The sequence below is a fragment of the Manis javanica genome, chromosome 11, assembly GCF_040802235.1.
Source record: "Manis javanica isolate MJ-LG chromosome 11, MJ_LKY, whole genome shotgun sequence".
NCBI lineage: Eukaryota > Metazoa > Chordata > Mammalia > Pholidota > Manidae > Manis > Manis javanica.
The window spans coordinates 23,278,578-23,300,830 of NC_133166.1; the positions used below are offsets into that span (position 1 = coordinate 23,278,578).

Consider the following 22,253-nt stretch of genomic DNA (forward strand, 5'->3'; position numbering starts at 1 on the left):
TCTCTATTTTATAGATGAAGAAACTGTTCTCTTGACACCACTATACTTGATGTCTCCCAGAAGGTTAGGAGCTAGAAGGTTCTTAGAGAGGGCATGGGTTTGTCTTACTCTCTCATATTCTCTGTTCCCAAGCCTTTCCCTCTACACCTTCACTGCTCAAAGGGGAGTGGCATTTATAAGGAACACTTGGTGAGCCCTCATCTCCTTCACCAAGTTGATAGAACTTGGTGCTCTGTTTTGGAAACTAGGGCCAGGAGGTTTTCCTGCTGTTGAGTGCTTGACCGAATTTGTATTTCCCAGCATCTTGGAAAGAAAGCCATGCATAGGGATGGTAGCCTAGGGGAAAAACTGAATGGGGAATCAAAGTTGACTCTTGTTCATGGAGATTGTAAGGGAGAGAGATTTCCTTAATACTTGAATTCATAATGGAGGTAGAATTAGGTGCACTTAGTCCAGGAGTCAGCAAACCATGACCCCCTTCCTATTTTTTGTACAGTTAACAAACTAAGAATAGCTACTGTAGTTTTAAATAGCTTGGGGAAAAACTTCAAGGAAGAATTTTGTGACATGTGAAATTTATTTGAAAATTCAAATTTCACTGCCTGCAACCTGCAAATAAAGTTTTATTGGCACTGAGTCACTTTAATTCATTTGCATATTGTGTGTGGCTGCTTTCATAAAAGAACAGTTAGTTGTAACAAAGATATATGGTCAACCAAGCCTAAAATATTTACTGTCTGCTCCTTTACAGAAAAAATTTGCCTGGCCCCTGGTCTAATCCTCAAGGTTTTTTTAGAACAGCTTTATTAAGATGTAGTTCACATACCATATAATTTACCCATTTAAAGTGTACTATTCAGTGATTATTAGTATATTCACAGATATCTGTAACCATTGCCACAGTCAATTTTAGAACATTTCTGTCTCCTTCAGGAGAAACTCCATATACATTAGCTATTATCCACCATCCATTTTGTTCTCCCCATCCCTAAGCAATGACTAATTTACTTTCTGTCTCTATAGATTTGCCTATTCTGGACATTTCATATAAATGGAGTCACATAGTATGTGGTCCTTTGTGATTGGCTTATTTCATCTAGCATAACGTTACATGGTTCATCCATGTTGTAGCAAGTATGAGAACTTCATTCCTTTTCCTTTTTATGGCTGAATAATATGACTGTACACACTGCATTTTGCTTATTCATTTATCAGTTGATGGACATTGGGGTTACTCCCACCTCTTGGCTCTTACGGATAGTGCTGTTACAGACATGTACAAGTTTTTGTGGACATATATTTTTATGTCTCTTGTGTATACCTAGGGGTGTAGTTTCTGGGTTGAGTGGTATCTCTGTGTTTACCTATTTGATGAATTTCCAGACTGTTTTGTAAGTGACTGAACCATGGTACATTCATGCCAGCAGTGAATAAGGGTTCTGATTTCTCCATATCCTCACCAACGTTTGTTATTATCTAAGTTGTAACTATCCTAATAGATGTTAGACAATATCTCTTTATGCTTTGATTTGCATTTCACTGAGACTAATGATGTCAAATATCTTTTCATGTCCTTATTGACCATTTGTGTATTTTCTTTGGAGAAATGTTTAATTCATATCTTTTGCACATTTTCTAACTGGGCTACTTGTCTTATTACTATTGAGTTCCTAATGTTCTTTATATATTCTAGATAAAAGCCCCTTATCAGATATATCATTTGCAAATATTTTATACCATTCTGTAGGTTGACTTTTCACTTTCTTGATAGTGTCCTTTGAAGCACAAAAGTTTTTAATTTGTATGAAGTCCAGTTTATCTATTTTTTGTTTTTGTTGCTGTTCATGCTTTTGATTTCACTTCTAAAAATCCATTGCCAAATTCAAGATCATGGCAATTTACCCTTGTATTTTCTTCTAAGAATTTTAAAGGCAACTGAAGCTTAACGTGCCCCAAATTAGATTCTAAATGTCACCTTATCCAAAACCTGCTCTACCCACAATTCTTCCTCATCTTAGTTGAAGGCAACTCCATTGTTTCAGTTGCCTGTGCCAAAAAAATACTTTGAATTATCCATAATTCTTCTCACACCCCACATCCATTGGTAAATCCAGTGGGTTCTATCTTCAAAATATGTCCAAAATCTAATTATTTCTCACCAGTGCTCCACTACAGGCTTAATAGTCTCTTAATAAGTCACCATGTCTACAGTCTGTCCTCAGTGTAGCAGCCAGAGAGCTTTAAGAAAAAGATGAAAACCAGATAATTTTTGCTTAAAATCCTGTAATAGCTCCATTTTTTCACATAGTGTAAAAGCCGAAGTCACACAAGAATCAGTGAGGCTTTATGTGATCTGGCTCCCACTTATTATGATCTTCTCTCCTTCATCTGTCTTCCAGCCACAGAAGTCCTCCATCTTTTACTCCAGCTACGCTGCTTGCTTTGCTGTTCCTCAAACACTCCTCCTTGTTCCTGCTTTAGGGTTCTGCTTCTTACCTTTGACTGGAATAGTCTTCCCCAGATATCCACTTTGATAACTCCTTCACATTCCCTAATACTTTGCCTTTTCTCAGACTTCTCCTTATCAGTGAGACCTTTCCCAGATTACCCTATTTAATAATGAAATCTGCAACTGTACCCTAATTCTCGTAGAGTCGTGGGGTACAGATCCTCATTATATATGTCTTTTTGTTTTTGTTTGTTTTCTATTAGTTTATTTTTAAAGACTAATTACCTTCTGGATTCTATCACTTAATCATTGATTATTTTGTAGTTTATTGTGTAGAATATAAGGTTCATAAGGGTAAGGGATCTGTTTTGTTCACTGCTAAATCCCTGGTACCTAGAAAGTGCCTGGCTCAATGTTGGTAACTCATTAAACATTGTTGAGTGAATGACTGAATCTTTTTAAAAAGGAAGAGATTTATTTTTTCATGTGGACTCAAATTACTATCTGGGTACATTTACTAGACTAAAAAACTTCCTTTAGTATTTTTTGTAAGGTGTGTCAGTTTGCAATGAACTTTCTGCATTGGTTTATCTGGAAATGTCTTTATTCTGCCTTCACTTTCAAAAGATAGTTTTGCTGAATATAAGATTCTTGGTTGGCCATTTTTTCTTCTCAGCACATTGAACATGTCATCCCACTGCTTTCTGGTATCCATTATTATTATTATTACTATTTTATTTTGCTATCATTAATGTACAATTACATGAACAACATTATGGTTACTAGACTCCCCCTATTACCAAGTCCCTACCACATACACCCCATTACAGTCACTGTCCATCAGCATAGTAAGATGCTATAGAATTACTACTTGTTTTCTCTGTGTTATACTGCCTTCCCCATGGCTTCCCTCCTATGTTATACATGCTAATCATAATGCTCCCTTTTCCCTCTTAATCCCTCCCTTCCTACCCATCCTCCCCAATTCCAATCCCTTTCCCTTTGGTAACTGTTAGTCCATTTTTGGGTTCTGTGAGTCTGCTGCTGTTTTGTTCCTTCAGTTTTTGCTTTGTTCTTACACTCCACAGATGAGTGAAATCATTTGATACTTGTCTTTCTCCGCCTGGCTTATTTCACTGAGCATAATACCCTCTAGCTCTGTCTATGTTGTTGCAAATGGTAGGATTTGTTTTCTTCTTATGACTGAATAATATTCCATTGTGTATATGTACCACATCTTCTTTATCCATTCATCTACTGATGGACACTGTTGTTTCCATTTCTTGGCTATTGTAAGTACTTCTGTGATAAACATAGGGTTGTATATGTCTTTTTCAAACCGGGCTGCTGCATTCTTAGGGTAAATTCCTAGGAGTGGAATTCCTGGGTCAAATGGTATTTCTATTTTTAGTTTTTTGAGTAACCTCCATACTGCTTTGGTATCCATTATTTTTTATGAGTGGTTAGCTGTTAATATTGTTGGTCTTCCTTTGCATGTGATGAATCATTTTTCTCTTGCTATTTTCAATATTTTCTCCTTGCCTTTTGTTTTATAATTTCTATGATGTGTCTCTCGGTGGATCCTTTTGCATTTATCCTAAACAGTTTGGAGTTTGTTGAGCTTTCTGGATGGGTAGATGAATGTTTTTAAATAAACTTGGGAATTTCTAGCCATTATTTATTTGAAATTTTTTTCTGCTTCTTTTTCTTTATCCTCTCCTTTAGATCCTCCCATTATTCATATCTTAATAGCATTCCACATTTCTCTGGTATTGTTCATTTTCTTTCATTCTTTTTCTCTCTGTTTTTTGTATTGTATAATCTCTTTAGGTCTTTTGATGGTTCAGATCTCTTGACCCCTTCTGAAATTTTCATTTTAGTTAATGTGTTTTTCAGCTTAACAGCATCCATTTAGTTCTCTCACTCTCTCTCTTTTTTGGTAATTTCCATTTATTGATATTCTTTATTTGATAGGACATTGTCATCATATACCCCTTTACTTCTTTAATCATGGTTTTCTTTAGTCTTTGAACATAGAATGGCTACTTTGAAGGCTTTTTCTATTAAATCTGAAATTTGGTTGTTCTCACAGTTTCTGTTGCTTGTTTTTGTTTTTGTTTTTTTTCTGATGTGTGGCTCATACTTTCCTGTTAGTTTGCATGTCTCATTTTTGTTGTTGGAAACTGGATGTTTCTGATAATATATTGTGGCAACTTTGGGTATTGGTCCAACCCTTCTGGGGCTTGTCATCATTTTCCTGGTGACTGGCAATATCACTGGTCTCTTCCCACCATCCTTGCATGGTGTGAAGCCTCTGATATTGCTTCTCAAAGAGTTCAGCTTTGGATATGTCCACAGTCACCTTTGGATGGCATTAGTTTTGGCTAGGTTGTCTTTGACTCTCTCTTTCCCTGGCCATGCTCAGCTATTAAGCTCCACTAATTGTCATCTGATTATTGTTTTCAACAATGCTGTGGGCCATAAATTTGTCCCACAGACGGATCCAATCATATTAGGGCATCTGTGAAAGAATAGTTCCTGAGATCAGTGTTTGAGATTTTTTCTTACCCCAGGAGGGCTCCTTTCAGCTGCCTCTTTTCCAAGTTCTGACCAGCAAATACTCTAGCCTGCAATGTAGCCTGTATCTCCTGCATCCATCAGTCTCCCAAATGCCTTTCATCACAACTTCCACTGTTTTTAAGAGTGCCCTTAGTCTTGGACTCTTTACATTCTGTTGCAAGGGAAACCATTTCCTTTGGGAAGAGGTTTGAAACTCTCTGTTTAAAGCTTGTTTCTCCCTGTAGGCAAAATCTCTGAGCCATGTTTCTGGAGCTGGAGCTGGGGACAGTGGCATGCTTCTCTGAGTGATACCTTTACTTTAGGAACTGGGCAGTTGGTGGAAGGAGTAGCACTGGCCTCAGGTCTTCTTGGCTTGTCTGTCCCGGAGTATAATTGCTATCTTATAAGCCAGGGCATTGGAAGTCGGCTGCAGTTTTCTCAGTGGTGCTAGCATCCTAGGTGAAGTTCCTGACGAGTAGGGGCTGAGTGGGGAAGAAGGGAGGCACACCTTTTGACTGAACTCATCTAGAACTTAGCTTTAGCAACAGGTAACTGGAGGCAGGATGATAAATGCTGACATCCTGCTACTCTCATGTGGATAGCCCTTCAACTGGGAGCTGGGGAAAAGGGAGCCCTCTGTTCTTGACTGCACCAATCTGGAGTTGAGTTTCTGTTTTATTGATTTGGAAGAAGGGAGGGAGAGAAAGAACAGATGTTAATTCAAATACAGACTCACTATTCCTACTGGGTTTTAGTAAATCTTCTTGAACAGATGTTTCTTCATTTCCTGTATACTGTAAGACTATTTCCAGAGACTTTAAATAGTTGCTTAGAAAATAATTTTCATCAATTTCACTGGAGAGTGGGTCCATGGAGTTTCTCACACTGTCAAGCCAGAAGTCCCCTCTAACTCATCAATTTTTAAAAACATCCTTACCTAGAATACATTCTGTCTAATGCTGTGTATTCATCCTATGTAAATGTGGCAGTATTGACCCCAATTAAGAAGATAATCCTCTCTCTGGGGAAATATTTTTAAATTAATGATCTATTTCTATTCTCATTTCATAAGACAGAGATTCCCCAGCCAGTAGTCCTTGACTAGCTTGGGTACTTTGATCCTGATAGTTTGTAAAACAGGAGATGTCACAGTTTCCCAGCCTTTGCCATTCTGGCCAGGTACCTAGCAAGTTGCAACTTTAAATGCTGCCTGTGGGATTTGATCTGTGTCATGTGCCCAATATGGTCTGAGGACATCAGAGATGATTCCATGACAAAGACTGAGCTTTATCATCAGCCTCAGAGAGATTATCTGTGCTTGCTTAAGCGCTAGGTGCTGGATGTATAGGAGTACAAGCAAAAGTAAAGTTTCTGCCTTGGAAGAAGTTCCTCTAGTGGTGGGAATGGCCATGTAAATAGATGAGGATACTTCAGTAGGATAAATGAATACTGTGATGGAGTCACAGATGAGGAAGTTTTAAGTTGTTTTTACCCATGTACAGAGTTGCTGACATGTAATTTGGGTCTGAAGAGATGACTAGGAATGCCTAGGAGAAGGAGACATTAGTCTGGTAAAGAGCCTGATACTTTCAAGGGTTTCAGAGAATTTCAAGTAATTCATTATCACTGGGGATGAGAAGAAGTGGCAGATGATGTAGCAACAGAGGCAGGTAGCAGCCAGCCCACACAGTGTCTTGCATAAGGTTGTAAAATTTCGATTTTAAATGGAGTTAAAGCTTTCAAAGTAAGAGTCATAGAATAGAACAGAAAGAACCCTAGAGGTAAGTAGATCATAGTGCCTTGTCTTAATTTTCTCTATTGCTGATCTCTTGGCACATGGCCTTTATATAGCAAACACTTAGGAAATATCCATCTTCTACCTCCTCTATGAGTCTCCTTTATATAGGAGAAGACAGCATCACTGTAATAGTAAGGTCCATGATTGCACATAATATATTTATATCCCTCTTATAATATATTAAATACATTAATATTTAGGAAAGCTTAATTCATACACAGAAGAATTTGTTTATGACAGGCACTATTTTAAGTTCTTTATGCAAATTAATTCATTTATAATACCCTCAACATTTTGTAGTTTTATACTACTATGTAGAAGCTACTTTGTACTGTGTAGTAATATGTACTACTATGTACAAAACAATGAAGTTTGTACTGTTATTTCCATTTTACAAATGATGTGCATGATACACCAAAAGTAAATGGTAGGACCAGGATTAAACCCAGGCAGCTTGGCTCTAGAATCCAGCTGTAAACCATAATGCTATATGGAATCCAAGCCAGTATAACCCTCTGGCTCCAAAATGAGTATCTTTGTTTTATATTGGCTGTCAATTTGGGGACCTTTTTTTTTCTTCTGTGTAGTAAAAGTAATACACATTGACTAGCTGTGGTAAGCTAAGTACTCTGCTATGTATTATAAGGGCAAACTCAAGTGAGACACTCATTCAGCTATTTAATAACTGCATATCTTGCTCAGTGCCAGGCCCTATGCTTGGAGGTAGGCCTTCACAGCAAATTATTATTCATTTAGGTGTTCCAGAGAATTGCAAGATGATGGGTAAAGAGATAAATGACAAATAAAATACAGTTTCTATATTTGAGTTGCTTAGGGAGAGTAAGGGGGTAATTAAATAGTAATTATAGTATAATGGAATAAGTACTGTCATGGATGTATACCTTGAGAACTAAGAGAACAAATAGCATAGGACGATTAACTTGCCTAGGAGAAGTCTGGTAAACTTCACAGGGGCAGTGCCTTGTTCTTTAGCAGATAGAGAGAGAAAACACTTTAACTGGAGCACCTTATTTAAAGGCTAAGAGGTATAAGAGAGCATAGTTTGTTCAAGAAGCCTGAAGTGGCTTGATGCAATATTGGCAAACTTTTTCTATAAAGGACCAGTTAGTCAATATTTTAGGTTTTGCTGGCTATACAGTCTCTGTCACAACAATTCAACTTTGTCTATATAGCATGAAAACAGCTATCGACAGGACATAAATGAATGAGTGTGGCTATGTTCCTTCCAGTAAAACTTTATTTACAGAAACAATCGGCAAGCCTGATATGGCTCATAGCCATAGTTTCCCTGACCCCTGGTCTGGAGTGTAGGTGTTGGGCAGAGAGAATGGCCAGGAAACTGACTAGGAAGTTAGTCTGTGGGCCATATTATAAAAGGCCTTGAGTGTGAGGCCAAGAATCTAGGGCTTTATCCTGATGGCAGTGGGGAGCCGTGAGATTTTAAGTGTGTTGATATAGTTAGATTTGCACTTTACAGAGGTCATTCTGGTGGCTAATATGGCAGATGCTCTGGCAGAAGTGAGACTAGATGTACAAAGGTGAATGAGAAATGACTATCCTCTTCCTGCCTTCGAGGAATAGCTTCTGATCTCACTGGGGACAGATGCTTCACCCCTGAGACATCCATGTTCCAGCACTCTGTACAAATGGCATTTAGAGCAGTTGTAGCTAAAATGTGGGTCCTTGTTAGATGTTCAAGAAGCAAATGAGAGGATTCTCCAGTCTGAGGTACGTTTCTTGTAGGTTCTAAATATTGTGTTGTGGGGGAAGTGGGAGTGGAGGTGGTGTGGTTTGCTTTGGGAGACATGGAAGGTAAGCAGTGGGAACAAGGTTGCAAAGGGGAGACAGGAGTAATTGGTTGTAAGGAAGAACTCAGGAAACCTGCCAGGATCCTTGTACCCAAATATGTGCTGCTCCTCTTCCAGATTTATAGCAGTGAATTCTGTTCACTGATGAACCTGGCTGGGTCTATTTTGTTGTGATTCCTAGAGGGATGTCTCCCCCTCTGTTGGCTTTCACCCACAACCCCCTCACTACTGCCTCATCTGGGTGGTTTTGCATGCTTTGTGCCATGGTCATGGAGATCACTTTTCTAAGCTCATAGAGCTAAATATATCTAGTGACAGCTGGTCCCTTGGCTCTTCAAAGAGCTATTAGCTGCAGCTCTAGCCAATGCTGCATACTCCACGGTAAGACACAAGTTTTAGGGAGCCTTCTTAGGCCTTCCTGAGAGAAGGGCTGCTTGTTCTGAGTCTGAAATAGTAATCCTTGTTGTGGGAAGCAGAAGTTACCTCTTTGGTCTTGTTTTGTTTTTTCTTTCTTGTTACTTCAAAACTTTGTCTTAAATAAGACTTCAGCTATTAGCTGGATGTGGGACAATGTTCAGAATAAAATGTTGTAATGCTTTCCTCAAGTATATTGGACTTCAGAGTTCTAGCTCAGTACTACATTCTTGTATGCCATGTTTATGGTAGGTAACTGGGACCTTCTATCAAAGGGCATATGGTTTGGTAGAGGGGAGAGAAAAATATAATAAGACATAGGGGCTGTGGGAATACCGGAACAGTCACCTTTGATAAGAAGCTTTTTGTCTTATTTTTATATCCTATCTCCTTCCAATAATAATCGCAACTGACATTCAAGTTGTGCTTTAAAACTTACAGTGTTTTGTCTACATCAGGAATCACAAGCTCTATGCCTCTGAGGTGCCAAGGGTATCATAACTGAGGAAAGTGGGCTGTATAAGCTCACCTACGTAAATCTGTGAGTGATATGAGCTGTGGCAAACTGTAGAGCATACTTCAGAAGAGGGCAGCTGCTGCTCAGCCCTGGCAGATTGTTGCCAGGTACACATATGAACCCAAGAGTGGTGCCTAGGGGTGAGGGCTAGAGGCCCTCATTATCTCCCTCATCACCTACTCCTCCACCCCGATGGTGTCCCAGATTACAACTTTATGTAGTATTCTTTGATATGGACAATTGATTTTTTCTTAATTTTAGGTAAAATGTGAATAAAAACAGCTTCATAAAATGTTGCATTTTAAAATTAATTTGTAATGTACAATATATGTAAAACAATATGCTTGCTATGCAAACACAGCCTCATGACAAGTCCCTGAACCACCACCTGAAGGGTCCCCACCAGTAAGATGGCAAACTTCCGGCTTCTCTTCGGGGGGGGGGGGGGGGTCCTCAGTTCCCGCCGGCGCCACCTGAAGCCCAATCACCTCTCGCCCCCCTCCCAATCCCAGCACCTAGCCAACAGCCACCAGCCCCGTAGAAGTGACACCTCAATCAATTCATGCCCCCTCCTATATAACCCAGCACCTTTCCCTAATAAAGCGGAACTCTCCGGTGAATTGCTGCTATGTGTTGCTCCTTTCCTTTCATTGGTGCCGAAACCCGGGAGACGGGACACCCCAACTGGGCCCCGTCTTCCCCCGACACCAGCAGCAGCTTGCCCTCGTCCTCTTTTTCCGGCGCTGGCTCATCACACTCACCACTCCTCTCTGGCCTTTAGGTAAGTTTTCCCCCAGGAGTGGGCCACTCTTCCCCGAGCTATCGCAGTGCCATTGACCGTGATCGTCCGGCAAGGCCCTGACGCTCGGGGATGAGGAGGGAACGCTCCCCGCCTCAGGCCTTCACGGCTGCGGCGGACCCTCAGGCCCCTCCTCCAAAAGCCATAAATCCCCGCCTCAAGCCTTTACGGCTGCGGCAGACGCTCAGGCCCCTCCTCCGACAGTCAAACACATTCACCATCCCTTCCATCAGTGCTGAAAGTTTTTAAGCAAAATTTCCCCGGGGTGGGCCACTCTTCCCCGAGCTATCGCAGTGCCATTGACCGTGATCGTCCGGCAAGGCCCTGACGCTCGGGGATGAGGAGGGAACTCTCCCCGCCTCAGGCCTTCACGGCTGCGGCGGACCCTCAGGCCCCTCCCCAAACAGCCATAAATCCCCGCCTCAAGCCTTTACGGCTGCGGCGGACGCTCAGGCCCCTCCTCCGACAGTCATAAATCCCCGCCTCAGGCCTTCATGGCTGTGGCTGTCTCTCAGGCACCCCCCTCCAATAGCCATAAACGAGGTGACTCCTTTGTGGATGAGAACGCTCCCTTTTCCCCCCATCCTCCTTCTGCTCCGTCCGCCGAAAACGCCTAGCGCTAGGTACCTCGTGACTCCGGCACTCTGCCTTCTTAGGGAAGTCTGGGTGACGACCCACACTTCCCAAGAAATTCCGACTCGTATACGAGTTTCCGCAGACCACCAAGGATCATCGGGGACGCCCTTTGTCTCCTTGTGGTCTGCTTCCAGTCCGAGGATCTCCGTTCGTCTTCCCCTGTTTGTCTCCTTCTCTGTCCTTTAGCCATGGGAGCCTCCTCATCCCTCCCTGAAAGTTCACCTCTTGAATGCCTGCTTAAGCATCTGGCTACCCTCTCCCTGATGCCTGATATAAAACCAAAACTTCTCCGTAAATATTGCTCCCAAGATTGGCCGACATACCCACTAGACAATAAAAACCAATGGCCTGCAGGGGGAACTCTTGATCCTAACATCACTCGCGATCTTTTTAACTACTGCCAGCGCCTGAAAAAATGGAAGGAGATTCCCTATATGAAGCTTTCCGCCTCCTCCTCTCCCCGCCCCCTCCCAAGTTCTCCTAGCCTGCAAGCCACCGCCCCCGCAGAAGCCTCCTGTTCACTCCCTTCCCCTTCTTCTCCTACAACAGCCCTTCTCCCTTCCTCCCCAACCATCTCCTCCCCCATCTCACCTCCTCCACCTTCATTCCCTGCAGATTAAGCCTGAGCCTTTCAGCCCCCCCTTTAACTAGGTCCCAGGAGCCTCCTCCATCTTTGCCCTCATCACCTGTTTCTCCCCTGTTAGGGACCGCCTTTGTCTTCTCACATGTTTGTAGAGAGAATGGGAAAGCACCTCCCCCCATGTCTGAACGCAGCATGGGAAAGCACAAGCTAGAGAACAACCGGTGCAGTCCCTAGAAGTTATCTGTCCACAAAAACATATCTTGCCAAGACTCCTCACTCTGAAAATAGGGAGACCTTGAAGATGTGTAGAAACACCGCCCCTGCTTCTAGCTATGCCCTTCCCCCACTTGCCGATGTGGCAGGAATAGAAAACAACGCACTCCATAAGCGATTAACTGGAGCCCTGCTGTAGCTCAGTAGAGCATGGGACTCTTAACCTCAGAGTCATGAGTTCAAGCCCAACTAAAGCAGCAGAGGCAAGCAGCTGGGCTGCTAGCTGGCGACATGTGGGTCCGATTCTATCTTTCTTTATTTTCTTTGCCCCCCTTCTGCACTTCAGGACCTGCTCGACTAGGCACGGCTAGACCGCGTCACTCCCCCACAGACTGAGCCAGAACCCTTCAGTCCCCCTCAGACTCAGTCCCGAGAGCCTCCCAAAATTATCACCCCCCTCCGGGAGGTAGCAGGATCCAAAGGCATCGTGCGCGTTCACGTCCCTTTCTCCTTAAGAGATTTAGCCTAACTAGAGAAACGCCTAAGTTCCTTTTCCACTGATCCCATGACATACATCAGGGAGTTTCAATAGACCCTCCAGTCTTACAGCCTCACACATCATGACATTTTCATGCTCCTGGCCAATATTCTCCTCCCTGAAGAGCGTAGACGAGTTTAGGACTTCGCCCAAATGCAGGCTACTGAAACCCACAGGACTGACCCCACCTATCCCCCTGGCCCCACTGCTGTCCCCGAACAAAACCCACACTGAAATTATAACACCGCCATGAGTCTCCGCTCTCGAGATATTTTTGCCTCCTGCTTAATAGCAGGTCTGAAAAAGGGCAGCTTGTAAAGTAGTCAATTTTCAAAAGCTCCAAGACATAATTCAAAAGAGAGATGAAATCCCCTCCGAGTTCTTAGACAGACTCACTCAAGCCCTATTACAGTATACCAGCCTGGACCCAGAAACACCTGAAGGAAGACATGTCCTTATGACATACTTCCTAGCTCAAGGCTACCCCGACATTAAAGCTAAACTCAAAAAGTTAGAACAGGGCCCTGCTACCCCACAGACTGAGATCCTAACAGTGGCCTTTAAAGTCTTCCATAAGCGGGAGGAGGAGAAAGAATGCCGTAAACAAAAGGCTGATGAGGCCAATTTCCAGATGTTGGCCCAGCTGATAAAACCACAACCTGGGCGCCCCTCTACAAACAAGCCCCCCCAAGAGCTTGTTTCAAGTGCAGAAAAGAGGGACATTGGTCAAGGGCGTGCCCCGCCCCCAGATCTCCTACCACCCCATGCCCCAGATGCCACAAAAAGGGCCACTGGGGTTCTGATTGCCCAACCACCCGAAGGGGAGGCTGGACGAACAACCCCCATCCTAAGCCCGCCGTAGTGGGGCTGGCAGAAGAAGATTGATGGGGCCCGGGGGCTTCTCGCCCGACCATTTCCATCACCAAACAGGAGCCCAGGGTTACTTTAACAGTAGACGGTCGCCCCATCTCCTTCCTCCTAGATACAGGAGCCACCTTCTCAGTCTTGTGAGAATACCGGGGCCCTACCACGCCAGCCATTACTCCTATAGTCAGAGTAGGAGGTAAACAGATTTTCCCATTAAACCCCCCACCCACCCTTTTATGCACAATCCAAGACAATCCCATACCTTTCTCCCACTCCTTCCAGGTTATGCCCCAGTGTCCCATCCCTTTACTAGGACGAGACATCCTTTCCCTCCTCCACGTTTCCATAACTATATCCACTCCCACAGCCCCCAGTACTCCCTTTCTGATGGCCCTCATAGCCGACGACCCCCCTCTGCCCAATGACAGCTCCGGTTCTGCCCTCATACACCCTGTAAATCCCAAAGTTTGGGACATTACAAGCCCCTCCGTGGCCCTATGTCCCCCTGCCTCTATCAAATTATGTGACCCCTCTCAGTATATCTGTCAGGCCCAATACCCCCTAACCACTTCAGCCCTCATAGGCCTCCAACCCATCATTCAAGCAGACCCACTCACTCCCCATTTAATACCCCCATATTAGCTGTTAAAAAAACCAACGGATCTTTCCGCCTTGTCCAAGACCTTCGCCTCATCAACATAGCCATTGTCCCTATCCATCCCTTAGTTCCAAATCCATACAGCCTCAGCATCCCACTTCTCAGTCCTAGATCTCAAAGACCCATTTTTCTATCCCTCTAGACCCCTGCTCCCAAGATTTTTTCATCTTCACCTGGACGGACCCATACACAAGACATTCTAAACAACTCACTTGGTCAGTTTTGCCACAAAGCTTCCGAGATAGTCCCCATATTTTCAGACAGGTCCTAGCTCAGGACCTCAAACAGTTTCATCATGATCACTCCAAGTCCACCTTATAATACATAGACAATCTTCTACTCTTCAGTCTCTCGTGGGAACAGTCTCAACTTGACACTGGCTCCCTACTTAACCTTCTAGCTTCCAGAAGTTACCGAGTATCCCCCGTCAAAGCTCAAATCTCTTCCCCTCCTATCACTTACCTCAGATTCCTTCTATCTCAACAAAGAAAGTCCATTACCTTAGACAGAAAATGGCTCCTCTCTGACCTGCCCATTCCCAAAACCAAGACAAAAATCCTTTCCTTTCTAGGCCCTTTCTAAGCCTAGCTAGATATTTTAGAACGTAGATCCCTAACTTCTCCCTGCACCCTGTTGGCAAGACCCCTATACAACCTCAGCAAGAGCCCCCCTAAAAAACCATTATCCTCCTCACCCCGACACTCCTACATTAAGCTCCGTCAAGCCCTTGTAGAAGCCCCAGCTCTCCATCTTCCTGATTTGTCGAAGCCCTTCTCATTATACATTCATGAGAGGTCCAGTCAAGCTCTAGGAGTCCTAGGCCAATATGCTTTGCCCCAGTAGCTTATATCTCCAAGCAATTAGACCCCACAGTTCAGGGATGGGCCCCCTGCCTACGAGCATTAGCCGCTAGACAGCTCTTGCAGAAAGAAGCTCATAAACTGACATTCAGGGCACCCCTTACCATTCTGTCCCCACATCACCTAAAAGATCTCTTAACCTACAAAAGTTTACAGACTCTCCCTCCCTCCAGACTCCTGACCTTACTGTCTGTCCTCTTTCCTCCAAAATCCCGTTCACCCCCTTTGCCATCCATACCCGAATCATGACTTTTTCCTCCTTTACTGCTCTCTCGCTTTTTTTCCTCATTCCTATTGTCTTCCCCACCACCCCAGCCTCCTTTGTATGGCGATTCAAAGTCAGACAGACTTACACACAGCATCAAACAAAAGTTACTGCCCTCATTGCCACACCAGACTGCCCTCTGAAAAGCTGCTCTGAGCCTTTATACCTCCACTTTCCTCCCTCCACTGAAGTGTTCACTAGCAGCTACCCTTATTCTCCCTACCTCTGCTTCCTCTATGACCAAAAACAAGCCTATTGCAGGCGATGGCCAGATACCTACGGGAGATGTCCCTACTAGTCTTGCACAATTCACTACATAGGTAACTTCCAGTACCCACAGTATTACTCCTCCAACCATTTCATGAAATATTCCAACGGCTCATTCTCCTTATCAATCCCAGATCCCTGGGACTCTCGATGGGCTGCCAGAGTCACAGCCTCAGTTTACTACGGGGGGTCCTCGACCCTCCACAGTACCCTTCATATCTCTCGAAAGTATGTTCCCTCTCATTCCCAGATCTCTCAAGTTGCATCAGATAGCAGACATTCCGAAAAAGTCATTATCCAAACTCTTGATAGTGCCTCTTCATCTTCTTATCCCCGCCCCTCTTCCCATTTCTCCTACTCTTCATTACAGCTCATTCAGGACACCACCATCTTTCTCAACCACACCCTTAACACAGCCAATTGTTTCTTGTGCGCATCACTACAGCGCCCACTGCTGGCCGCCGTGCCCCTTAATATTTCCAACTACTCCTTCCATGCAGAAAGACAACCCCTCTGCCCCCTGGCAGACATACCCCTATGGGAACCAGAATACGCAGATAATCTCACCATCCACCACTGTGTAAGCCCAACTCCACCCCCGTCCAGCGCACTTCACTGCCTCTCTATCTACACCCCTACCTCCGGCTCTAAGACTTTTACGCAACCAGGACACTTCTTTTAGTGTAATAGCAGTCTTTTCAACTCACTGCCTCTCAACTCCGATACACCCTGCATTCTCGTCACCCTAATCCCACAGTTAACACTTTACAGCATGGCAGAATTCCTTGAGCTCCAACTTCCCTTGCCCTCGCGCACAAAAAGAGCTGCATTCCTTCCCATCATAGTCAGTAGCTCTTTGATCACCTCAGCCATTGGGGCAGGGTTTTCGGGAGAAGCCTTGGGTCACTCTCTGTAGGCAGTTAGAAATCTCAACGCCAAACTTGAGGGAGCCCTGACATCCACTGCCGATTCTCTAGCCTCTCTCCAAAGACAGGTCACTTCGCTAGCTAAAGTCACCCTTCAAAACCGGCGGGCCCTAGATCTGCTTACAGCTGAGAAGGGCGGCACCTGCGTCTTCCTCTGGGAAGAGTGCTGCTATTACATCAACGAATCTGGCATTGTAGAAACTGACATTACCAAACTCACTGACCTTGCCTCCAGTCTCCACTCTGCTTCCAATTCCAACCCATTCTCGTCAATACTAACAAACCCCCTCCTCACCTGGCTCTGGCCCATTGCAGGCCCCATAATAATCATTCTTCTCGCCTGTCTCTTCTTACCCTGTATAATAAAGTTCATCAAATCCCAAGTCGGAAAAATCTCTAATCTAGCTTTCAACCAGCTTTTACTCAGGAACTACCAGCTTCTGGCCACAGAAGATCCCTCACCCTCACGTGACCTCCTCACCACACGCTGAGATGGACCCCTCTCTCCACTGGAAACTGTTCCTGGAAAGAATAGCCGCAGATGCCTGGCTCCTGACACCCATATTCTCTTAGCCAACCTATGGTTACAGGGAACCTTCATTGATTTCCAAACCTGAAGAAGTCCACATCTACTCGTCCTTACTGCGTGGAGTCCTATCAACCCTTTCCTCCCAATCCTCAAGCCCTCACTCCCTTCTCTGCCCCTGTTCAGCAGGAAGCAGCCAGAGAGAAAGCAACGTCCACAAACCCATAGAGGAGAAAGGGGGGAATGAAGGGTCCCCACCAGTAAGATGGCAAACTTCCGGCTTCTCTTCGGGGGTCCTCAGTTCCCGCCGGCGCCACCTGAAGCCCAATCACCTCTCGCCCCCCTCCCAATCCCAGCACCTAGCCAACAGCCACCAGCCCCGTAGAAGTGACACCTCAATCAATTCATGCCCCCTCCTATATAACCCAGCACCTTTCCCTAATAAAGCGGAACTCTCCGGTGAATTGCTGCTATGTGTCGCTCCTTTCCTTTCACCACCCTCACTTCCAATCAAATTAAAGCCCTTAAGCTTCTCCTAAATAAAATTCTAAAGTTGTCAGTGGAGCTCAGTGTTCCTAGATAATTAAATTTTTTTTAAGATAGTCGGAAAAGCTGGACTTTCTTAGTGAAATTTTTAATTATAGGTTTGATTTATAAAATACTCTGTAGGCTGTTAAAAGACATGCAAAGGCAGTTAATGATTTCTGTAAACATGTCTCATTTACTCCTTATCATACTCAAATGAGAGAGACAATTAGCCCTTATTTTGAGGGGTAAGTGGCTTGCCTGAAAGTGACTCAGGAAGTAAGGGGTCTATTCCTATAGGTTCTGAACTCTTGATAGACACTGCCTTTCCTTCTCTTAATGCCTGATTGTTGCAGCCTCACTTTGTTCCCTAAAGACTTCCACTCAGCATCAGACCTCTCCTTTAGGTGGAGCTTCTGTCAGCTCACGTGCCTCATTTGGCACTGTCTTCTTTCTGGCCTTGTTCTCTGACTCCACTCCATCTTTGTATGTTTTGTGGCCCTAATAGAGCCTGTACACAATCCTCTATGTAGATCTTTCTTGTGCTTTCTTCCCATGAGCTTCTCTGCTCTCCATATACCTTACTGATCAGACTTGGCTATAAAAAGCAGTCTATTTCTTGTTTGTTCCCTGTCAACAGCTGGTAGTTCTTAATCCTGGAGCTAGCTGGTAATGGACGAAAATCCCCTTACTTGGATATTTTGGCATTTCTGCTCCTGTGGCCTGCAAATGATACCTGTTTTAGATTAATAGGGCCTGGGGTAAAGCCTGGAAGGACCAAAGTAGGGTGTATTTTAAAGGACCTGATGAATCAAAACTAAAACAGAATGAAGATTACAGGTTTGATTTCTTCAAAATATTTTCAAAACCTGACAACCTCTCATTACCCCCACACTCCTACCTTGTTTCAAACCATTAGCTCATACCTAGATTATTGCAAAAGCCACCTGACTGGTTTCTCTGCATTAGCCCTTGCCCTCCTGTGGTCTGATTCTCAACACAGCATTAGAGGAATTCTTTTAGAAATGTAAATGTGATCATGTCCCACCTCAGTTCACATTCCTCCAACAGCTTCCATCTAAGCATAAAAATCAAAGTCCTTATAATGGCCTACTTGCCCTTTGTGACTGGACACCTGTTGCTTCCTACTAGTTAATCTCCTACTAGTCACCCCCTCACTCATTTCTCTTCAGCCAAACTGGCCTCCTTGCTGTTCTTTGAACATACCAAACATGTTCTTGCCTCAGGGTCTTTGCATTTACCATTCCCTATTCTTGGGGTACTCTTCCAATTATTCTGCTTTTCTTTCTCCAAAACCTCCTTTAGATATTTGCTTAAAAGTCACCTCCTAAATGAGACCTTCCTTGACTCCTCTAATTAAAATGTCAAGCCACTAATACCACTAGTCTTGGTATCCCTAGCCTTCTTCTCTGCTTTGCAGAAATTATTATCTTTCTCACCCAAATAGGATGTTAGCTCAGTGAGGACAAAGATTTGTACTATTTTGCTTCCTACTTGCTACATTTCTAGTGCCTGGAACTGTATGCTTGGCATACAGAAAGCTTGTGTTTGTTGAATAAATAAATGAGTGAATTTCTGCTTCTGGAATGGTTGTCTCAGACTGCTTGTCACTGTGTTTCCCTGAGATGCCCCAGCGTGTGGTGTTCAAAGTCTAACCATCTCATCACTTAGGTCCCCTGTGAGGGCAATTAGACTATATGTAAAATTACTAAAATTGTGTGAAGACTAATGTTGGAAAATATGAGCTAAGATTTGTAAGAGGTATCTTGAAATAGAAGAGCCAGGGGAAGAAAGGGACCGGACATTAGAAGTTTTTTAAAGTAAATTAGAACTATAATAAAAATAGTCAAGTGCTAGCACAAAAATAGAAATATGTCTAGTGCAAAAGAACGGAGAGGTTAAAAATATACTAAACTATATATAAGAACTTAATTTACATTAAATAACATTTTTCAAAAAGGAATGATCTAAATTTCAGATAGTTTAAAAAATGGGGTTGGGATAACAGGGTGGCAACTTGGGGAAAATAAATGTTAAGATTCACAACTTATATAATAAGTTGAATATCAGATGGCCTAAAAGGCAGACCATTAAAAAAACCAAAAAATATTTTACTCAGTTTACTTTTCTAAGAATTGACAAAAATCTCCTTTCTCTGGGCTCTTCATCATGTCACCTACTTACTCCTTATTAAAAAGTTGATTCTCTTATCAATTTCAAATGACACTGGGGAGCTGGAGAACCTAACTCTCAGGTGTGAGATGACCTCAAATTTAGTTGGGGCCTGAGGCACAAAAAACTGTTAAACCGACGGGTGTGAGCACTGTTTTCACCTCCTCAGCTCATGAGAGGTCTCGATTTCCCTCTATCAACCTAGGGAGCATAGGTAGGCCATACCTGTGCTCCAGCTAGTAGACTGCATTAGAGCTATACTCCAATAGGTAGCCCTTAGCCACATGTGTCCATGTAAGTCTAAATTAATCTTCTAAAAATTTCTGTTTAGTCACACTAGCTACATTATGAGTTGTCAAAACCTGAACCTCATGGTGATTTTGTGGATAGGACAAATATTGAACACTTCGATAACTGCAGAAAGTTGTATTCGATAGTGCTAGCATTATAGTTGTGGACACTGCCAAGTTCCTTGTACTCAGCAGCTTATATTCTGACTAGGTTGAGAGTATTCCATTGTGGACTATCTTCAGACTTCTCTCCTAGAATCTGCAAAACCCAGGGGAGGAATTCACCCCTTGATTATGGGTCTAGGGAATCTGGGACCATACTGTCAATCAACTGTTCATTCACTCAACAACATTTACTGACATTTCTCTGGTTTGAACCCTTTTCTGGACCCTAGAAATAAACAAAGATGGATAAGAGACATTTCCTGAGAATCCTGCCAAAGTGTGTTTTTGTGAGAGTAGTGATCAGAATTGCCTATTTATTTGATGTTTGAAGCTCTGGATGGAAAACAGTGATCAGTGTTCAATCCTGTACATATGAATGAGGGTAAGGAATGAGTATCTACGAAGTTAAATTTCTAAAAGCTTTCATTTCTTTTGTTTTTCTTCTTTCCTGTTAAGAGTATATTATGAACAGAAATCTAAAGGACGGTATATGTAGTGCAGGGGAAAAATTTGTACTATAAAGTGAGATGTTTTGGGTTGGAATACTAACTCCATTACTTATCACTTCTGCAGCTACAACATTTATTTTGTCAGGTCTCTGCAATCTGAGCAGGGCTCAGAAGGGACAGCTCATCTGTATCCACTTGGCATTAGATGAAGTGACTTAAAAGCCAGGGTCTGGAATCACGTGAACTTTCAGTCACTCAGTGTCTGACTCTTGGGCTGGAAGATTCAAACAGAAGGGGCAACTCAGACATCTCTCCTTGTCTCTGTGTAGTCTTTCCACCAGATCTCTCCAGCATCGTGTCTTCAGGGTAGCCAGGCTTCTTACATTTGGCTCCAGGCTTCCAAAGCATTTGTCCCAAAAGGGAGAGAGCCAAGTGGAATCCGTATTGCCTTTTCTAACCTAGCCTTGGAAGTCATTCTACATCCCTGCTGTCACATTCTGTTTGTTAGAAGATGAGTCAATAATGTAGCCTACATTCAAGGGGAGAGGAATTCACCTTTTGTGGAAGGATTGTCAAAGCATTGTGGTCATATTTAAAATCCATCACAGCAATTAATTTAACCTCTCTAAACTTAATGTGATTTGGGGCAAGTTACATCATTTTCAAGATTATTACTCTTCTCATTTGTAAAATAGGTGTGATAATTCATTGGTTGTAAGTGTTAGATGAAAAAATATTATAGAAGTTCTTGGAATATTGCTTAATGTATGAATAAATGCTCAAAAATTATTAATTATTCCTCTCCTTCCCTTTTCTAGCTTAATGAATTCCAATTAACGATAGTTTATTATCTTTCATAATTTAAAAGAAGGAATTTCTTACTCATATTTTTTTTCAAGTGAAACATGTAACAAAGAAGAAAAGGCAGTCTAGTTAGCAGCCAGGACATATACACTGGAAGGATACGTGAGTGAAGTGATACTCTAGTGCACTGGGCAGTTGGGATGTGCTATGGATAGCTAGATCCTCCCAGGTATCTCTGGTGACTTGTATGCTTTTCCTTCACAGTTCCTGAGAGAAGACCTCAATTACCATGATCCGACGGTGAAACACAGCACCTTCCATGGTGAGGATAAGCTCATCAGCGTGGAGGACCTGTGGAAGTCATGGAAGTCCTCAGAAGGTAATGGTTGTCAATGCTAGTTGTTGGAAGGTTTAGAGAAAAGAGAAAAGAGTCTGCAACTTGACCTTGAAAGGATATGAGTATAAAATGGTTAGTAAAGAGCAAATTATTGGAATGGTTCTATATATAATCACTGAATGAGACAGAATACAGTCATCAAGCTGGGAATGGGAGAAGGTGCTCCAAACAGTTGGAATTCTTCATTAGAATATTAGTTAATTCCATCCTACCTCCCTTCCAGCTTCTGATGCTTCATCTCCAGAGATAAGGAGCTTGCTGGCCTTTTGAGGCAGCTCCTTTCTTCTGTACCTACCAAGTTGGTCCCGGCTCTACTGAGTCCTAGATGATTCAAAGATTGGGTAGAAGTAAGGTTGACTCTCCCCCGAGTCTTCTCTTTTTCAGGTTAAATAACCTTAATTATTTGAAGAAAATGTGTTTTCTCAGTTTTTTTTCTTACCTTGATTTCCTGGCTGTGAACACTATTGTTAATGTCTTTCTTAGATCATGGCTCATAGAGTTGGATGCAGACCCCCCAGGTACGGCTTGATCAACACAGAGTTGAGCAGAACTGGCAGCTTCTCATTTCTGGACCCTGTGTGTGTATTAATGCAGTCTGAGTAGATACTGGTGCCTTCAGCAGTCCCATCACTCTGCTGACTCATGTTGAGCTAACTTAATGAAAACTTTAGATCTTTTCCATGTGTACAACTGCTAAACCATTACTACCATTTTTTTTTTTCCTGG

The 22,253-nt window shown here is 43.1% G+C and overlaps 1 protein-coding gene across 7 annotated transcripts in view; it reads left to right on the plus strand.

Annotated features, from left to right (window-relative positions):
- Window positions 1–22,253, plus strand: part of STIM1 (stromal interaction molecule 1) — a 203,824-nt gene that overhangs the window by 114,849 nt on the left and 66,722 nt on the right. For all 7 annotated transcript variants that reach the window (XM_073216064.1, XM_073216063.1, XM_037026185.2 and 4 more), the window contains exon 3: window positions 21,395–21,509. In XM_073216064.1, coding sequence (XP_073072165.1) covers window positions 21,395–21,509 — 115 coding nt within the window. The remainder of the gene's footprint in view (window positions 1–21,394; window positions 21,510–22,253) is intronic.